Below are 19,184 nucleotides of genomic sequence, written 5' to 3' on the forward strand. Positions count from 1 at the left end.
GTTCATGCATCATAACTTCATGAGCATCGCCAGATAACGCCTTTTATTGGCCACTACTCCGGCATTATATTTGCTTGCTTCTGTATCTTAATATTATTTTTAAAAAGTGGTAGGAGGGTATGAGGATTTGTCTATCCTGTGTTTTATGAACCTACTTGAACGATGAAACTCAATGTAGCAAGTGGTAGGTAACAAACTAGGTTTCCTTGAGAGTCACATGTCTGCAGCTATGCCCCTTCTCTTAATGTAATGCATAAATTGATCTTTTGCTGAGATGTATGTCGCTTTAGACAAGAGCGTCTGCTAAATGAATAAATGTAAAAAGTGACTTCAAAGAAGTACGATGGACGTTCCACTGGATGCACATGCATGTTCACAACCGGAATTCCCACGAGTTCGAGGATGACCTCCTAAATGAGAGAAACCTGCTTAGAAATCCCGTCAATGTCCTCAGTTCCTCTAGTGAAATTGAATGGTGTTCCTCAAGGTCTGCATCCCTGAAGCTGCCATTCTCACCATGGCTGATGTTTTGTTTTCCCAGGGAGCTGTAAGGGTCTTTTTTGAGGGACCCTCTGTTGGGTAGTCTGGAATAAAACCCCTAGAAATAAAGTGTCTGGGTCACCCTCCAGGGATGGAAAACAAGCGACTCAACACTCTGCACCTTAGGCTCAGCAGGCTACCAAAAATAAAGTTTACCAGGAGGCAGAGCTTCCACCAAAGATGTCGCAGTCAAGCCACACACAGTCCCTTATTAGGTCCTGCTCTGCCCCCAGCTAAAACCTCTGATACTGCACCTTGATCTTAGCCAAAAGGCCAAGAAGCAATACGGTAAAACGGGCAAGTAAGTATGTCTTAAGTATATTTTGCTGTGTGATTGATAGTATAAATATTATAATATTGGTACATCCTGGGAAATGCAGGGAGGGAGGGTTTGTGTGTGGAATCTTTTTGGGTATGACTAATCCTCCATGTGAATTTTATGTTTATTTAGCTTTAGGGTTAGTCAAATTGTTTATAGTCTAAGTAGTTTCTTTTTTCACTATTGACTGAAGGACACAAAAAATAAAAATTGCAGGGGCACAACCTTTGTGTTTGTGAGGGAAAGTCTCATTCCATCCATAGTCTCTTGTTACAGCTGGGTCTACTTTGTTTAGAGTCAGCCATCCCCTATACAAAGTGAAATCAGCATTCACTCTCACAGGAGCATTGATTACAGTTAATAAAGGCAGGAGAGTAAGATGGGTGGAGAATTGATTATAATTACACACACACTGTTTGAACTGCTTGTCCCATTCAGGATCGTGGGAGCGGGAGCCTAACCCAGCAACACAGGGAATAAGACTGGAGGGGAGAGGGGACACACCCAGGACAGGACGCCCTCTGTCTCAAGGCACCCCAAGCAGGGCTCGAACCCCAGACCAACTGGAGAGCAGGACCCAGTCCAACCCATTGCGCCACTGCACCCCCTGTGTTATAATTAATAAAGATTAAAAAGTAATTAATTGGTTATGATTGATAAAGGCAGAAGAGTAAGACAGGTGCTGTGTAGACACTTCAGCTCACACACAGCACCTGTCTTACTCTTCTCTTCAGTGTGGTGTATCTCACTTCTCATTTGTTCGTTTTGCACAGTAGTTCTCAACATCATTTGCAAACAAACAAGTCAAATGAAGAGTAAGAAACTGAATTTACAGTGAAATCCTGCTTGTTTTATTTGTTTTACAAAAATAAGATAGAAAAAAAAATATTTTCCCACAGCCATTCATACACAGAGTATCATAAACAGTATTTAACAAATCTTGTCAACGATGATCCTGCGTTGGCCGGAAGGGGACGCAGTGGAACTGCAACAGTGTGTTTCCTGTCCCTCATCGAACCAACAGGACCAGTGACCTTTCGGTTTGATTACAAAACGATTTATTAAAGACAGTGTAGCCGAAGGGCTAGAAAGATAAAGTATGGTTTTAAAAATTGGTATGAAACAGTAAAAGGCAGAGATGAAGATAACCAGCTGAGGGAGACATTTCAACGACAGATATAACAATAACAATAATAACCTGGAACACCAGTCCATTGCAAGGCACCCCGAGACATAAGCATGACTCGAACCCCAGACCCACCAGAGAGCAGGACCTGGCCAAGCCTGCTGTGCCACCGCACCCCCCATATTATTTTTATTATCATGGTGGACAGTCTGTGGGAGTGCTTGCAGAGCCATGCCAGCTTTATGGATTTATAGCATGATCATCAGCTATCATTTCCATAAGAACTGTTATTTCACAAAGTAATACAGTAGTGATACACTAAGGATACATGACTATAGGTAAAAGTATCGTTAACGTAATCGACGCAAATTGAAACAGTATAGAATAGAAACTAAAACAGCAAAGAATGGTGGTCCTTTTTAACTCACATATGGTCTTTGTCATGGAAATAAATATTAATAATGAGAATAAACACCAGTTTTGATAGTCCTTGAGTCTTAGTGTGTTTACTGCAGCCCGCAGGCAGAGAGAGCTTATAGCCCACTAGAAGACGAGGGGTCAGCAGGACTGTCCATCAAGTTGTGGCCCCTCCTTCCCATAGTAACAGCATTGCTGAGGTGAGAAGCCAGAACATTGCTGGTGGGAGGTGCTCTGAGGAGGTGGCAGCTGAGTCGGAGGTACACGAACACACCTCGTAGCCGCTCTCGGCGTGGTCGCCATGGTTATGAACCCGAGGGTGTATGCGGTCTGTGGTCTTGGCCTCCACTGCGGGTGAGTCCGACTGCATGTCCACGCATACGAGCCAGTCTCGACCGATGGGCCGTGGGAAGCCTGGCCCCGCCTCCATGGAGCTACCTATCACCTGCCAGTACTCTGCCCCCTTAAAGAAGTAGGAGGAGCCTGAGAGAAAGATTTTTACACTGAATGTTCATGCAGCTGTAGAAATTCAAGACTGAGCACATCTGGTTGCAGGTTCAGATCCCCCTCCTGCTATAGGACCCTTGATCAAGGTATTTACCAAACTGAACTGATGCAGTAAAAGTTACCCGGCTTTATAAATGGCAAGTCAGTGTTAGTGGTTTAGCATTTCGAGTCCCTCAGGAGAAAAGTGTCAAGTAAATGAAGAAGTGTAAACATGATACATGAGGTCACTTTGGAGAAACATGAGAGATACATCAATACGTAATTATTAATAAATATGCAGAAAAAATTATGAGAACAGAAGAACACATTCACACAGAGATTACTGTATGGTACTGTGCTCATCCTGGGTCTCACACCGAACTTGTGCAGTGGCACCATACAGTAACTGTGTGCACTGCCAGGGCAGCACTCACCCATCGGTACCCCCAGGGCTCTCACCGTCGGACCATTGCATGGCGTCGTCCAGCTGGGTTGGGATCCCCTTCCACAGCGTGCTGTCCTTGGGGTACCCCGCATCCATGTGGTGCAGGTGGTCATCGTAGCGCCAATAGCGTGAGTCCTTGAAGAAGTAGGTTTTGTGGTTGTGCGGCCAAACGAAGGCGGCATCCACTCCCTCGGGGGGTAGCCCCAGGTCGCTTACGGGTCTTGGGTAGCCTTCCTCCACACGGTTGTCCTGGAACACCCAGTACTTTGCTCCTACAAGAAGGGTGGCACCACTCGTTTATTACCCCTTTCCTCAGCTTTTACACCAACAGAACAACAGTAAAGAACAGAGAATGTAAACCTTTCTCTCCAGGTTTTCATCCATTTATTCTAAATCTTCACCATCTTTACAGAGTGCACCATCAAGGCGTGGCCACAGGGGGCACTACTGAGACATGGCTAGCTGTCACCTTTAAAAAAGAGGATCTTGTGGTCTCCCGGTCTCTCATAGACGGCGTCCACAGCAGACAGGTTTGGGGGGAGGCCCCTCCAGAACCGCTGAATCTCAGCTGGGCGTAGCGACACCAAGTGGCGATCACGGGTCACACGCCAGAAGTACTTCCCTGGGACGAGAGGAAGGCACAGCTCATGGAGATGTGTGTTAGAACAAATAATCAATATTTCCTTCTACCGATAATGCCATCCTGCTCCATCCTGTTATCCTGATTGCTTCCTTGAAGAAGCAGACCAATCAGAAGTCTGGAAAGCCACCAACACCCCCAGTGTCCCCCGCTGGTTACCTTTAAAGAAGAAAACTTCTCCGCGGATGTGGGCCACAGCATCAAAGGCGGTGCTGCATCGGTCAGGGGCGTCTGGCATGGGTCTGAAATGGGGACTTGGTCAGTTTGTGTGAGTGTGTGCGTGTGTGTGCAGGGCAATCAGTGACAGGTTACTCACGGGACAATGGACCTGTTTACAGGGAGGTCCAGCAGGACAGGTGGTTCCGCGCTGTGTTTGTCTTCTGGCTGGACCGTGTGTGACACAGAGTCTCGAACCCCTACACACACACCGCTCTTGTTACCAAGCTGCCAGAATAACTACTTCTAATAATTTATGTACCACTGCCACTGCCCCACCTCATTATAATAAAGACCCTGATAGTCACAGAGATGATTTCCTCAACCATTATGCTCCCTGCTGTGGGATCAGTGACCCACAGCCTCTCCTCCATGGACTCATGACAGACTCGGTGGCAGAGGTGGATTTCTCTAGGCAGGGCCATGAAAACAGTGAGCAGACTCACCGTAGAGCTGCCACACGCGCACCTTGTCTTCATACGGGAGGTCGTACTTGAGTGGGTCACCCACGGGGCCCTGGTAGTATGGCCTCATGATAGACTCGATGGCTGATGTGTGCGCCAGACCGATGGCGTGTCCAAACTCGTGCACGGCCACCGCAAACAGGTCCATGCCATGGTTGTCTGGAAGACGAGAGAGATGGCTCAACAGTGGACTTATGACCATTATGAACATACAAACATTTCCCGGTTTGTCTGTTTCTGTTCCTGAGTGTCAATGATCAATAACAAGATGGGGAGCACTGCTGTGTTCATGGGATTAATTACTAAACAAACGGCACTGAACAGGAGTTTGTGGAGATAGTGTTTTTATTTTTAGTCATTTTATGTTGGTTTCAGTTTTTCTGTAAGTCTAAGGGTGGGGCGGGGGGCGCAGCGGGCTTGGCTGGGTCCTGCTCTCTGGTGGGTCCTGCTTGGGCTGCCTTGCGATGGAGTGGCATCCCGTCCTGGGTGTGCCTCCTCCCCCTCCAGCCTTGCGCCCTGTGTTGCCAGGTTAGGCTCAAGTTCGCCGCGACCCCGTATGGGACAAGCGGTTTCAGTCAATGTGTGTGTGTGTGTGTGTGTGTGTGTGTGTATGTGAGTTGTGAATGAAATTAATTACAAACTGTTGTGCGCAACCATACTCAAAAGCTGAGGGTGCAATGCAAACACACCAATCAACACACAATCTGCCTGCTGTGAGACACATATGGGTCTCAACTTTATACACAGATAATCACTGCGAGAGACAGTAGAGGGTAGAGGTGGGGGTGGGGAAATGGAAAATTGTGTGTCTTGCATGACGCTCACCCGGTGACCTGAAAGTCCAGGCCTCGTCATCATCGAAGTGCGTGTCACCTGCGGAAAAGCGCTCCCCAGGGAAGAAGGCGTGCGCCACGGTGCCGCCGGGGCCGTCGAACGGGTATCCGTCCTCGTGGTCGGCCTTGGTGAAGTCGATGTGGATGTCAGCCCCGTTTCCAGCCACCTCATGAAAGTCAAGCGGTGCAATGTCGCTCCACACTTTCAATGCGTAGTACATAAGCGCCCGCACCGTATCACGGCCCAGCTGGGGCGAGTCCCTGGGGAAGGTACGCACTCTGTAGGGGAGGAGCACACCCGTGACTTAGGGCCAGTGTGTTCACACCCCAGGAGCATGTTATTAATGATCAGTTGCCAAATGTGTTTCTACACCACTGCTAGATATGGAGGTGAGAACTTAGGGTGGCATGAATTGCAGTAGCTGGATAGTGGAAGACATGGACTAGTAACCTGAAGTTTGCTGGACCAATCCCACCCCTGACACCTGCTGTGGTGCCTCCAGTCAAGGTGCTTAACGTAAACTGATACTATCAATATCACCCTGTGGTATAAAGGTGTAAATCAATGTAAGACTCAGCTAAGCTACAAATTACAGAATGCTTTTAGCCTAGCACAGACACAGCACATCTTCAGCTCCCTTTTTCCTCACAGCTGCTGAATTCCATCTAGCATTCCAGAAGCGTTTCAAAAGTCTTACCTCTTTCGGCTCCATCTCCCTGCACCACCTACCTTTGATGTACCTATTTTTCTATTCATATGTCACCTTGACAAGTAGTTACTGCAACATGAGTGCTATGGGAACAGCCACATCGAGAAAACAAGGAAATAGAGGAAACAGACTGCCAAACACACACACCATATTTCAGTAAATAGTTGGAATTTGGCACAAATGCCTGAACCCATACAATACTGACCCACTGATACAGTTCTGCACTGTAAACACAAACACGGTGCACAGCATATAGAATGGTTTTTTTTAACCCCGGCTATGGTCTTACCTCCATGACAAGTGCCGTTTGTTCCACTTGCCTGGGGGTGCTAGCGAGCGACGACCTCGGCCTTGTGACCCTTCTGGCATGGACATATCCGGGAGCGAGCAGCGAGGGGTCATCATCAGGCTGAGGGTGGCCTGGTCTGAAGGGTAGAGATTGGATTGCACACACACACACACACACACACACACACACACACACACACACACACACACACACCTATAAACAACAATCACTTTAATGACTCCTATCACAGAGAAACCAGAAAACAGACAGAGACTCACACTAACCCACACACATACATACACACACATGCATAAACACAGGGACTAACCAAGGACTCCAGTCTCCTCAAGACCTCCAAACTTTTGCATGGCCTTGATGGCCTTGGTGAGGGCCTCCTGGGTCTGCAGCTGCCCACTCACTGGGTCTGGGGGAGGCAGGTACCCGAACCTGCTCAGCCAGTCCTTTAGGAGGCAGGGACAGGGAGAGTAAGAACCTGTATGTCCAGTGGAGCACAAGAACACTGGACATGGTAGAGCTAATCCCGGTTTAGAGGGGTGCAAAATGGACAACGCTCTTTGGCTCAGCCTGGAACACGTTACAAGTTCACTAGATACACTGGGTTCATTCATACTGTATAGACAGAAACTGAAACACACTCTCACACACACACTATGGGGAGCTTCCAAAGAGCTCTTGTATAGTTAACACACTCTGCTAACCAGCCATGAACCAAATATGACTCAGCTTTACTGCTGTATTTATGGTTGTGATTTAGTTAAGTTATATCCATTTACATGTAGTGTTTCTCTTATTTTGTCCACCCACTATATGATCACACATAACGTAAAAGACACACTTTCATTAACTGAATGTCATCTAAGTTGCCCAACTTACTACAGACATCCTAATTGTGACTTGAGATAACATTGAGTGGCTGTATAGTAACTGCAGAGAGCAGTAGCCGTGCTCTGTGTGTGTGTGTGTGTGTGTGTGTGTGTGTGTGTGTGTGTGTGTGTGTGATGGAGAGAAAGACACCCAAATAAACTGCAGTCACGGTAGCTGGGTTGGCCCATTTAGGCAGAAACACAACAGTAAAGTTGTGCCTCCAAGAAGCTGTAAATGTCTGGGACAGAGGCAGAGTGAGAGAGGATATGTCACAAAGAGAGTGAGAGACAGACAGACCAAGAGAGACAAGATGGTAAAACGGAGTGCTTGTGATTTTCTTAGGTCATCTGCAGCGTGGGCTTCAGTGCCATGTGCAGGATTGAGAGTGAAGTTAAAAGGTGAGCCATCAACCCAAGACCCCCATCAGGTAGCAGTTCCTCTGAAGGTTGTCTCGAGGAACATGTTCAACATGCATGTTTCACTAGGTGGATGGTACCTTCGCAGACATATGATGCACGGCTCTCCAAGGAGCCTGTTCTTCCTCTGGCTCTGTCTCTTAAAGAACCAAAACATGCAAATGACAGAGAGTCAGTGCAGAGCTGGCCAGGTCCTCTGAACAGCGTGTGCACAGGGAATCAGTGGAAATGCTTTAATCTGCAAGCTCCCTGTTCCACTTTACTCTGTTTTTTGAGGGTTTCCCTTTCCCACCAATCACGCTACCAAGACGGAACCGCTTCTGGTGACCATGTGAGCGTTGCTCAGGGTCCAACTTGCCTTCACATTGATGTCAGCAAGCGCCAGTATATTTTGGGCTGAAAGTCGGCGCCTCCCAAATGCCAAAGCCGCAATAATTACAAGTGCCTGTTTAACCGCTCAGATGGGGTTGAAGTCGGGGTGGGGGATGGAGTCCCCTTGATCTGAGAAGTGGGGAATCACGTTGCTAAAATAAGGAGCGGGTCACACATGGCTTCTATTTGGCCATTTCTGCGAAGTGGAAACTCAGTATCTCTGTATCACGAGAGAAAACCAGTATGTAGGTTTCCTAGCTCAAGGGGCCAAACTGCCTCTCAGTCGGCCTCGTGGTTGCACAAATTCCCACAATGCACCACAATCTGCCATCACTTGGACTCAGTGAATGGAAACGACTCACATTTAACATACAGTAAATTGTTGAATTCATACAGTAAGAGCACACTGCCATATGAATAGGTAAATCAGTGTAAAGCTGGTAATCTAACATTATAAGTAGCCTTGGACAAAGCAGTCAGATATATAATTACAGTTAATCTTGCATAATAAGATTAACAGGGGAGAGGGGTCCTGTCATATGACTGTTCATTCAATGTATCGGGTACGTGATTTTTAAAATCTTTTTAATGTTATAAGTAGTAACAAGTAAACTTGTTACATGTTGCTGCTAGCAAATAGAATTTCTCTCTGGGATTAATGAAGTTTCATTCATTCATTCATTCATTCATGACAGCCAACTCAGCATTTCCAAAAAATAGTATTGGTTTGCATTGAGTTGTAATCTTGAAAATTAGTTTAACATTTTAAATGAAGTAACTTTTTAGAGCAATGTATGTTAACAGAGTGTGGATTTTTTTTTTAATTCAGGAAAATACATTTGAAAAGTAATATCTATGCACTGAATATTCCAGTCATTCCAATATTCAGTCACCTGAGGTCCATTCATGTGTGGATAAACTGTAAAGATCATTTTTACTGTATCAATTCAGGATAAGTACCATCATCAAGGGTATGACAGCAGGAGGTGGGCTAGGATGTGAACCTGCGTACTTCTAGTAATAGGTTCATGTACTTAGTCTCCTGCCTGCTGCCCCTGTCTTTATACATCTCTTGCTGTCTCGGTTGGAGGCACACTTGGGAACATCTGAGCCAGCTGGGAGGCCCTGAGTCAAACCAGTGTACCAGCGCCCTCCAGATAGGACATCTAAAGAATGGTCAACCGCTCATTACCCCCCACTGGACTAGGACCAGATACCAAATGAAATGCAATACTGGAGAGTTTAGCTGGTGGCAGAGCTGAATATGGGACTCTTTGTGGCATGACTAAGGCATTCTCGGCAGGAAAGTCTGCTACCTGGTAGGAAGGATTTTATTTTATTTTGGGTAGCCTGCTGAGCAGAAGGTGCGGGGTTTCGGGTGATTTGACCACCATTCCCGCAGGGTGACACAGAGATTTTATTTATAGTGTCTTTAACTCTAGATAGCTTAGGGAAAGATCCCTGTTGAAGATGTTGAAAAGTCCCTGGGAAGGCAAGAGAATGGCAACTATGACAAAGATGACATGAAATTGAAGAACACCATTCACTTCTGCTGAAGGACCTGGGACGATGTCAACGGATTTCCTGAGCAGATTCTTTTCATTCTGACATTTGGGACATCTAGTGTAGGACATTGTCTGTATCCAGCAGAACGGGCCGTTGTCTTGCTTCGACATTGTGCTGGTATCTGACGAGCACTATCAAAGGGTGTTGGAGACGTGTAGGGTAAATGCTTTGCATGCTAAGCTGCTTCCCTACTCCATCGATCCATTGTGGAGGACTGACTGGAGAGTACTGACTGTCCACGTCTTTGAGCTCTTTATGTCAGCGGATGTTGCAGCAGCCTTCCTAAGGGTCTTTGTCGACGACCCTGGACATGAAGACTAGGACATTCTGGGCATCTGGAATGGGCACAGATGCTTCTTAGTTCGCCTGCATTCTGAAAAATGGGTTAAGTCACCCTCCAGGATACTTAACCTTAGGCAGGGCAAAAAGCAAAAAGCTACCTATTTTATCAGGGTCTGTTTTTCACTGAAGTCTGAATTTAGAAAGTGAGTTTGTGTGTTTATTGTACAGATTAATGATTTTTCTCTGTCAGATGTTAAAGCTGAGAAATCTTTCAGCAGTTGTATGATGTGGATGTGTATCGTTCGAGTGTTTTTCATTTGAAGTGTGCTTTAACTTTATATAATTTAATAAAGATTGGAAAAAACATACAATAGGTGTCTCACATTGGTAACATCTCAGGTTCTAACCTCATGTCCCTTTGTGGGTTATGCTCTCTCCTTCATCTCCTGCCCTGCTCTACAGTGTTCCCAAAATAGTCTCATCGGCCCACATGTGAGCCAGCAGCCCCTGACTCTGGGTGTGAAGTGACAATCGTTTAGCCTGTTCTTCCTCAAAGTGGGGCAGCAGCATGTGATAAAGGAAGCAAGTGAAACAGAGTCTGCAAACCAATCTGGACCATGTGCTACTTACACTGATATACCTATTTATACAGCTGGGTAATATTTACTCTATCGGTTTCAGGTAAGTAGAGGGCTATTGTACCAGGGGTTGGATTCAAACCCCTGGCCTCAGGGCATAAAAAGTAGCAGCACTAACCACTAGACCACCTGCTGGCCCACTGCTTCTTCTGCACAGCTCACTCAGACACCTGCGCCTCAGGATGCTGCTCCCTATGATGCCCCTTCAAACTTTCATCCATTCACATTTAATGGTTTAAGAGCAGGATCTTTCCCCTCCTCAGCCCAGTGGCCTGCTAAGATCATGGGACTTCAGCTGCTTGGTGTAGCCCTTTAAATTAGGGGAAAATAAAGAACAACATCAGTCAGGGAAGAACAATAATAATGTTTGAAAGGACCGGGTGCTCTCTAATATTTGCTGGAACACAACAGGTGCCTGGTGTCATGTAGGGGTGGGGCGTGTAAAGCAGCTCCCAGATGGTGCTCCCTTTAATGAAATCTGAGGGAAATGAGACACATGGGATGTCACGCAGACCAAACATAAAGTGCAATAATGATTCTCTTTGTTTTATTAGTTTGAGTTATGAACCATCAAAGAAATCAACATCCATCCATCCATCCATCCATCCATCCATCCATCCATCCATCCATCCATCCATCCATCCATCTTCCTCCGCTATCCGGGGCCGGATCGCGGGGGCAGCAGTCCAAGCAGAGTCCTCCAGACTTCCCTCTCCCTGCACACCTCCTCCAGTTCCCCTGGGGAAACCCCAAGGTGTTCCCAGGCCAGCCGGGAGACATAGTCTCTCCAACGTGTCCTGGGTCTGCCCTGAGGCCTCCTCCCAGTGGGACATGCCCGGAACACCTCACCAGGGAGGCGTCCAGGAGGCATCCGGAACAGATGCCCGAGCCACCTCAACTGGCTCCTCTCGATGCGGAGGAGCAGCGGCTCTACTCCGAACTCCTCCCGGGTGACTGAGCTCTTCACCCTATCCCTAAGGGTGCACCCAGCCACTCTGCGGAGGAAACTCATTTCTGCCGCTTGTATCCGCGATCTCATTCTTTCGGTCATGATCCAGAGCTCATGACCATAGGTGAGGGTAGGAACGTAGATTGACCGGTAAATTGAGAGCTTCGCCTTACAGCTCAGCTCCCTCTTCACCACAACAGTCCGGTGCAATGACCGCATTACTGCGGACGCCGCACCAATCCGTCCGTCAACCTGCCGCTCCATTTTTCCCTCACTCGTGAACAAGACCCCGAGATACTTAAACTCCTCCACTTGAGGGAGCGGCGCCCCCCTAACCCGGAGGGGGCAATCCACCTTTTTCCGACTGAGAACCATGGGCTCGGATTTGGAGGTGCTGATTCTCATCCCCGCCGCTTCTCACTCGGCTGCAAACCTCCCCAGTGCACGCTGCAAGTCTTGACTTGATGAAGCCAACAGGACCACATCGTCCACAAAAAGCAGAGACGAGATCTCGCGGCCACCAAAACAGACACCCTCCGTTCCCTGGCTGTGCCTAGAAATTCTGTCCATGAAGATAATGAACAGAATCGGTGACAAAGGGCAGCCCTGGCGGAGTTCAACATGTACCGGGAAAAGGTCTGACTTACTGCCGGCAATGCGAACCAAGCTCCTGCTCCAGTCATACAGGGAACGAACAGCTCGTAGCAGCGAGCCCCGAACCCCATAATCCCGAAGTACCCCCCACAGGATGCCACGAGGGACATGGTCGAATGCCTTCTGCAGGTCCACAAAACACATATGGACTGGTTGGGCAAACTCCCATGAACCCTCCAACACCCTAGTGAGGGTATAGAGCTGGTCCGGTGTTCCACGGCCAGGGCGAAAACCGCATTGTTCCTCCTGAATCCGAGGTTCGACTATCGGTTGGATTCTCCTCTCCAGTACCCTGGCATAGACTTTCCCAGGGAGGCTAAGGAGAGTGATCCCCCTATAGTTGGAACACAATCTCCGGTCCCCCTTCTTAAAAAGAGGGATCATCACCCCGGTCTGCCAGTCCAGAGGCACCGTTCCCAAGCTCCACGCGATGCTGCAGAGGCGTGTCAGCCAAGACAGCCCCACAACATCCAGAGACTTGAGAAACTCAGGGCGGATCTCATCCACCCCCGGAGCCTTGCCACCGAGGAGTTTTTTGACTACCTCAGCAACTTCAGCCAGGGTAATGGACAAGTCCCCCTCCGAGTCCCCAGCCTCAGCTTCCTCTACGGAAGGCGTGTCGGAGGGATTGAGGAGATCCTCAAAGTACTCCTTCCACCGCCCGAGGACTTCCTCAGCTGAGGTCAGCAGCGCACCACTTCCACTGTAAACAGTGTTTGTGGAACACCGCTTCCCCCCTCTGAGTCGCCGGACAGTTTGCCAGAATCTCTTTGAGGCCAACCGAAAGTCTTCTTCCATGGCCTCACCGAACTCCTCCCAAGCCCGAGTTTTTGCCGCGGCGACTGCCAGAGCCGCGTTCCGTTTGGCCCGTCGGTACCCGTCAGCTGCTTCAGGGGTCCCATGAGCCAGCCAGGCCCGATAGAACTCCTTCTTCAGCTTGACGACATCCCTTACCTCTGGTGTCCAACACCGTGTTCGGGGATTGCCGCCGCGACAGGCGCCGGAGACTTGATGGCCGTAGCTCCGAATCGCCGCCCCGACAATGGAGGCGTGGAACATAGTCCATTCAGACTCAATGTCCCCCGCCTCCCTCGGGACCTGGTTGAAGCTCTGTCGGAGGTGGGAGTTGAAGATCTCTCTGACAGGGGGCTCCGCCAAACGTTCCCAACAGACCCTCACTATACGTTTGGGCCTGCCAGGTCTGTCCAGCTTTTTCCCCCGCCATCGAATCCAACTCACCACCAGGTGGTGATCAGTTGACAGCTCAGCCCCTCTCTTCACCCGAGTGTCCAAGACATATGGCCAAAGATCAGAAGAAATGACTACAAAGTCGATCATCGACCTCCGACCTAGGGTGTCCTGGTGCCAAGTGCACTGATGGACACCCTTATGCATGAACATGGTGTTTGTTATGGATAAACCATGACTAGCACAGAAATCCAATAACAACTCACCGCTCGGGTTCAGATCAGGGAGGCCGTTTCTCCCAATCACGCCCCTCCAGGTGTCACTGTCACTGCCCACGTGGGCGTTAAAGTCCCCCAGTAGAACGACAGAGTCCCCAGTGGGAGCGCTTTCCAGCACGCCCTCCAGGGACTCCAAAAGGCCGGGTACTCTGCACTGCCGCTAGGCGCATAAGCACAAATGACAGTGAGAGACCGTTCCCTGACCCAAAGGCGCAGGGAGATGACCCTCTCATTCACCGGGGTAGACTCCAACACATGGTGGCTAAACTGGGGGGCTATTAATAAGCCCACACCTGCCCGCCACCTCTCACCCTGGGCAACGCCAGAATAGTGGAGAGTCCACCCTTGGTCGAGAAGAGTGGTTCCAGAACCCAAGCTGTGAGTGGAAGTGAGCCCAACTATATCTAGACGTAACTCTCAACCTCCAGCTCAGGTTCCTTCCCCGCCAGTGAGGTGACATTCCAAGTCCCAAAAATCAGAGTTGGCGCCCGAGGTTTGGGTCGGCCGGGCACTCGGCCCCGACCACCGCCCAAATCACAATGCACCGGCCCCTTACGGTCTCTCTGGCAGGTAGTGAGCCCACCAAAGAGCGGCTCTACGTCATGGCTTCGGGCTAAGCCAGGCCCCGTGGGCATAGACCTGGCCACCAGGCGCTCGCATGTGACCCCCCCCCCCCCCCCCCCCAGGCCTGCCTCCAGGGTGGGGCCCCTGTGACCCCATACCAGGCAGGGTAAACGAAAGCCTTGGTTTTAGTTTCTTCATAAGGGGCTTTTGAACCGCACTTTGTCTCATCTGTCATCCAGGACCTGTTTGCCATGGCTGACCGTACCAGAAATCAACATTTTCCCTTTTATCTGGTTATTTTTAATTGCATTCTCTTCACCTTATCAATTTTCTAAACATTCTGTCTGTAGAAGAGTGAACACAACCTGTGTTTACCCTTCAAGCTGATAGATGGCAAAAAAGAGCAGCCATACAGAATAGAAGTGTGGGACCACCTTAATTCAACTCACTCCCACAGTGTTTACAACTCATGTCTGTTTTTCCTGAGTGTCATGGATCAATAAGATGAACATTGTACATATGTATGAGATAAATCATTTAACAATCAGCACCAGAGTTTATGAAGGGGACATCTTTATTTTCACTCATTTTACAATAGTTTTAAGAATAATGTAGCTCAGAGTTAATGAAATATTAACATAAAATGTATTACCATGTATTTTTTTATAAATTACAGCTATATGCAATATTTTAAAGAAATCAAACCTATGAATAATTAAAGGATATCTGTATTATTAACTATAGGTTATGTTTTTCTGGTAAAATTAACTTTGGATTTAAAAAAAAAATTGAGTTTCAAACTGACCTCTGGTCCCAAGGAACCAGGGACTATGTTCAGATTTTTCATGGTTTGACTAACCCTGAGTGTGGGAAGGAGATGTCTGACCTGTGTGTTTTTTCGCGGTTTCCAGAAATATCATTGCTACAGATTCCTAATGATTCCATCAGAATGACCTCACCTGTTGTCCCCTGCACCACACACCTGAACCTGGACCCTCGCACAGTCTGCTTTAAAGAGTTCTGTCCAGGGTTCATGAAAAATTAATATTCATTAATATTTATGGCACGTTAGCAGTGAAACACATTTGGTCCAAGTCTAAGGATCATTAAAGGCCCAGTTGATATGAGGAGAAACATGATGAAGAGTTTCATACCATCATTATTCATTAGCACTATTATTACTTAAATCTCTGGAACTTTCTGTTCTGGGAACATGGGAGTGTTTGTGTTGATGAACAACAGTCAGTGGTCTCAGAGATTTGCTGATGCAGAGTGGTCGCTGGTCTCATTATTTGTGCTGATGAACAGGTCAGTGGTCTTAGTGTTTGTGTTGAGAAACAGCAGCTGGTGTTGGTGCAGATACACAGTGGTCGGTAGTCTCAGTGCTTGTGCTGGAAAACAGCCGTAAATACTGATAAATGACAGTGTCAGTGTTACTGTAAACTTTTACCCAGGTGGGCTGGAACCACTTCTCAGGCAGCACAGGACCAGAAGTATGATCAGTAGTACTCAGAGCAACTGCATTATACACCAACAATAATAGCCAGTAAAATAATCCTTGGGGATACATAAATGCTTGACCACTGGGGGTGGGGGTCAGAAACACACACACCCACACATTGTCTGAACCGCTTGTCCCACACGGGGTCACAGGGAGCCGGAGCCTAACCCGGCAACACAGGGCATAAGGCTGGAGGGGGAGGGAACACACCCAGGACGGGACACCAGCCCATCACAAGGCACCCCAAGCGGGACTCGAACCCCAGACCCACGCGAGAGCAGGACCCGGTCCAACCCACTGCACCACCGCGCCCCCACAAACTGTAGACAGTAAACTGTAAAATTTTAACTGTACCTCATGCATACCAACACTGATTCTATTAAAATTGCATTTTTTTCAATATGCCAACTAATAACATTTGCTTTCCCCTGTGAATGAACGTTTATATTGTTACATGACTGTGTGTGTGTAGGGGGGTGTGAGCTTGCACCTGTGTAAGCATTCACCAGGTACACCTTAAAGACATGAAGTCACATCACGCATGGCACTGACAAATATGATCATAGAAAATAGGGAGTAATTGCTCATAATAGTAAACAGGAAAGAGTAACAAATGAAACCATACACAAGAGAACATGCTGAGCCAAAAAATGCCAAAGGGTATCTGGGGGTATCAGTGCTGTCTCAATGAGGTATCAATGGGGTATCAGTGGGGCATCAGTTTGCACGTCTGTCGGTTATCAGTGGAGTATTAATAGGCTATCAGTGGAGTATCAGTGAAGTATGACTGAAATTTGTGGGGTGTCAGTGGGTAACACGAGTCTCCGGCAGTGGGCTGATAGAAGCGCTGGTGCCTGTTTTGGAGTAGGATCTGAAGAGCCGCTCGCGCGGAATTACATTTTTGCATATTTCCATTCAATACAGAAATTCGGTGTCGCGCGTAAAGCCGGGATGCGCGCATGAAAGGCGGGCATGAAAGGCGCGCGCGACAGGAGCGCAGCGCGGTTAATGCATCACTTTTCATCATCACCGTTTGTTTTATTATAATCGCTGTATCATGATCTCACGGAGAGCCGCTGCGCGGATATGCGCTCAACTTCCCTTTTACACACTTTACTACATCGACACAGGGAGCGACGAGGACGGATCCGGAGTTCCCATGAAGATGAAGATGATGATGAGGAGGAGTGTGATCATGATGAAAATATTGCCTGATGGGGAAAGTTCACCACATTTCTCTTACTGTGGAACAGTGTAAAAGGGTGTAAAACGGAGACAGCGGCACTTACCACCCCACCGTCCGTCCTCCACTCGGACCCAGACGGCGCTCCGCGCGTCTCAGACACCAGCCACAGGAGCGGGACCAGGAGAGCCGGCAGACCCATCGGAACCATGGTGAGAAGGGAGCACGCCCCCTCAAAGAGAGCCCCCCCCGGTACAGTGCACCGGGCTGGTGGTCCCACACTCCATCGGTGTCCGACAGTCCGTATGTCGGGGTCCCTTCCACACAACGGACTTAAAAGTGTCCGTATGTCGGAGTTTACTCCGTTAGCAGGAATTTAACACCGGACCGAAGTCCGCGGGAGGGAGGGTGTGAACTCAGTCAGTGTGCTCAGCTGGTCATCATCCGGTCATAGTGCCGTCACCTACCAGCCTCAGGTCCTCCAGACCGCGCGTGACATCCCGTCATCGCTCCTTCCAGCTGAAGTGTGTGTCCTCTGGAAGAGATGGGGACCATCCGTCCCTCCTCAGTCCGCAGTCCTCAGTGAGCTCCGGATGACTGAGGTCCCTCTCAGCGCGCGACTGGTGTCAGGTGGCGGCGGAGGGTTCGCGTGGTGATGAAGCACCTCCCCGCAGCTCCCTCCTCCCCCCACTATAGTATGGTACAATACGGTACAGTGCAGTAATCGCTCATGCGCGATCCCACAGGATGATGCGTTTTAACTGGAAAGAAACTCATTTTAATAAGATTACCACGTTTTATGTTGTATGTATTATTGTCCGTTATCGTTACAGAAGAAGTTTATGAAAATGGCTTTGACACCATATAGTGCTCATTTACACCATTGTAGTTTTCAGCAGGTGGCGCAGTCGTTAAAGCTACAGCCTCTGGACTCAGAGGGATCAGGTTCGAATCCCTCTGATACTGTTGTGCTCTGATTGACATGGTAAAAATGACCCTGCTCTGTGGGTGGGTGGGTCGCTTTAGGACAGAGGCAGAAAAAGGAGTGACTGTGCTGTTCAAGGGTGGCGCGGTGGCGCAGTGGGTTGGACCACAGTCCTGCTCTCCGGTGGGTCTGGGGTTCAAGTCCTGCTTGGGGTGCCTTGTGATGGACTGGCGTCCCGTCCTGGGTGTGTCCTCTCCCCCTCCGGCCTTACGCCCTGTGTTGCCGGGTAGGCTCCAGTTCCCCTGCGCCCCCGTATGGGACAAGCGGTTCTGAAAATGTGTGTGTGTGTGTGTGTGTGTGTGTGTGTGTGTGTGTGTGTGCTGTTCAATCTGTCCAAGAGGGAACTGACTGGGTCCAGTTCACACACTGTGTGACCGTCACTGACCATGGAGAGCAGTCAGTGGGCCACCTGCAGTGCACCTGCTGACCACTGAGATCAGTGTTCACAAAGGGCACCTGCTTGTATGTCTCATAACCACCACAAACCTGACTTCATCACAAACTCATATCACTTCATACACCTAAGACTTGCGTGGTCACCTTACATGATCACAATGCAACCCTCTATGGTAACCTCATATGGTCATCTTGTACTACAAGAGATCTGGGTCAGGATGTAAGCTCTGAGTTCACTAAATCTGGTCAGTACGTGACCTTTACTTTGAAGTTACTCATAGCTTTCCTCTGTGGTCACCTCACATCTTTATGATGATGCCATCTGTGGTCATGCTCCCCAAGCCAAAGGCTTCCCACCCACATTGACTATTGGTGTCCACTATCAGTGTCAAAATTACTGTCCTGAAGTGACCTCATCTGGTAATCAGAGCAGGCGATCAGGGCCAGGGCAGGTCACTCTTTCCCTCGCACCCTCCCTCCACAATAGAAGCAGCGGAGCATCATGGGGGATCTGGGACGATGATGTAGGGCACTGAAGCAGCTTAAGGTTGCCCAGCTGTGACTTATGGGCATGCCCATGGGACCACCCTCCCCCACCTTACATCCTTTCCCATGGTGCTCTGAGCTGGGTGGTGGACCTCTGAGCCCATTATGGTCTTCAGGTCACCTGCAGCTCCGCCCACAGGGAGGTGAGGGATGCAGCAATTAAGGACCCACTGGGGAGTGAGGATCAGTCTGGAAACCAGGGCCATCAGCTGAGGGAGATTGTGGGACAGACCCCCCTCCTCCGGTGTGCTGAAATTAAAGCTCCACAGGCTGCTGTGGTACTCAGGTTCGTTACC

At 48.8% G+C, this 19,184-nt stretch overlaps 1 protein-coding gene across 2 annotated transcripts; it reads right to left on the bottom strand.

The window, feature by feature from the left end:
* Nucleotides 1-1,706: 1,706 nt before the first annotated feature.
* On the bottom strand, nucleotides 1,707-17,568 carry LOC108928607 (matrix metalloproteinase-17-like). Of its 2 annotated transcripts, none has more exons than XM_018742599.2 (10): nucleotides 17,068-17,568; nucleotides 6,814-6,946; nucleotides 6,486-6,621; nucleotides 5,479-5,765; nucleotides 4,636-4,812; nucleotides 4,290-4,389; nucleotides 4,133-4,215; nucleotides 3,803-3,955; nucleotides 3,348-3,605; nucleotides 1,707-2,885 (listed from the first exon to the last, which is right to left on the bottom strand). In XM_018742599.2, the coding sequence occupies exons 1-10, from the start codon at nucleotides 17,170-17,172 to the stop codon at nucleotides 2,560-2,562; spliced, it is 1,758 nt and encodes a 585-aa protein (XP_018598115.2). In that variant the 5' UTR covers nucleotides 17,173-17,568; the 3' UTR covers nucleotides 1,707-2,559. The 2 variants fall into 2 exon arrangements, with proteins under 2 accessions (XP_018598115.2, XP_018598116.2); XM_018742600.2 differs by having other exon boundaries at nucleotides 2,795-2,885; nucleotides 3,323-3,605.
* Nucleotides 17,569-19,184: the final 1,616 nt, after the last annotated feature.

The sequence above is a fragment of the Scleropages formosus genome, chromosome 6, assembly GCF_900964775.1.
Source record: "Scleropages formosus chromosome 6, fSclFor1.1, whole genome shotgun sequence".
Taxonomy (NCBI): domain Eukaryota; kingdom Metazoa; phylum Chordata; class Actinopteri; order Osteoglossiformes; family Osteoglossidae; genus Scleropages; species Scleropages formosus.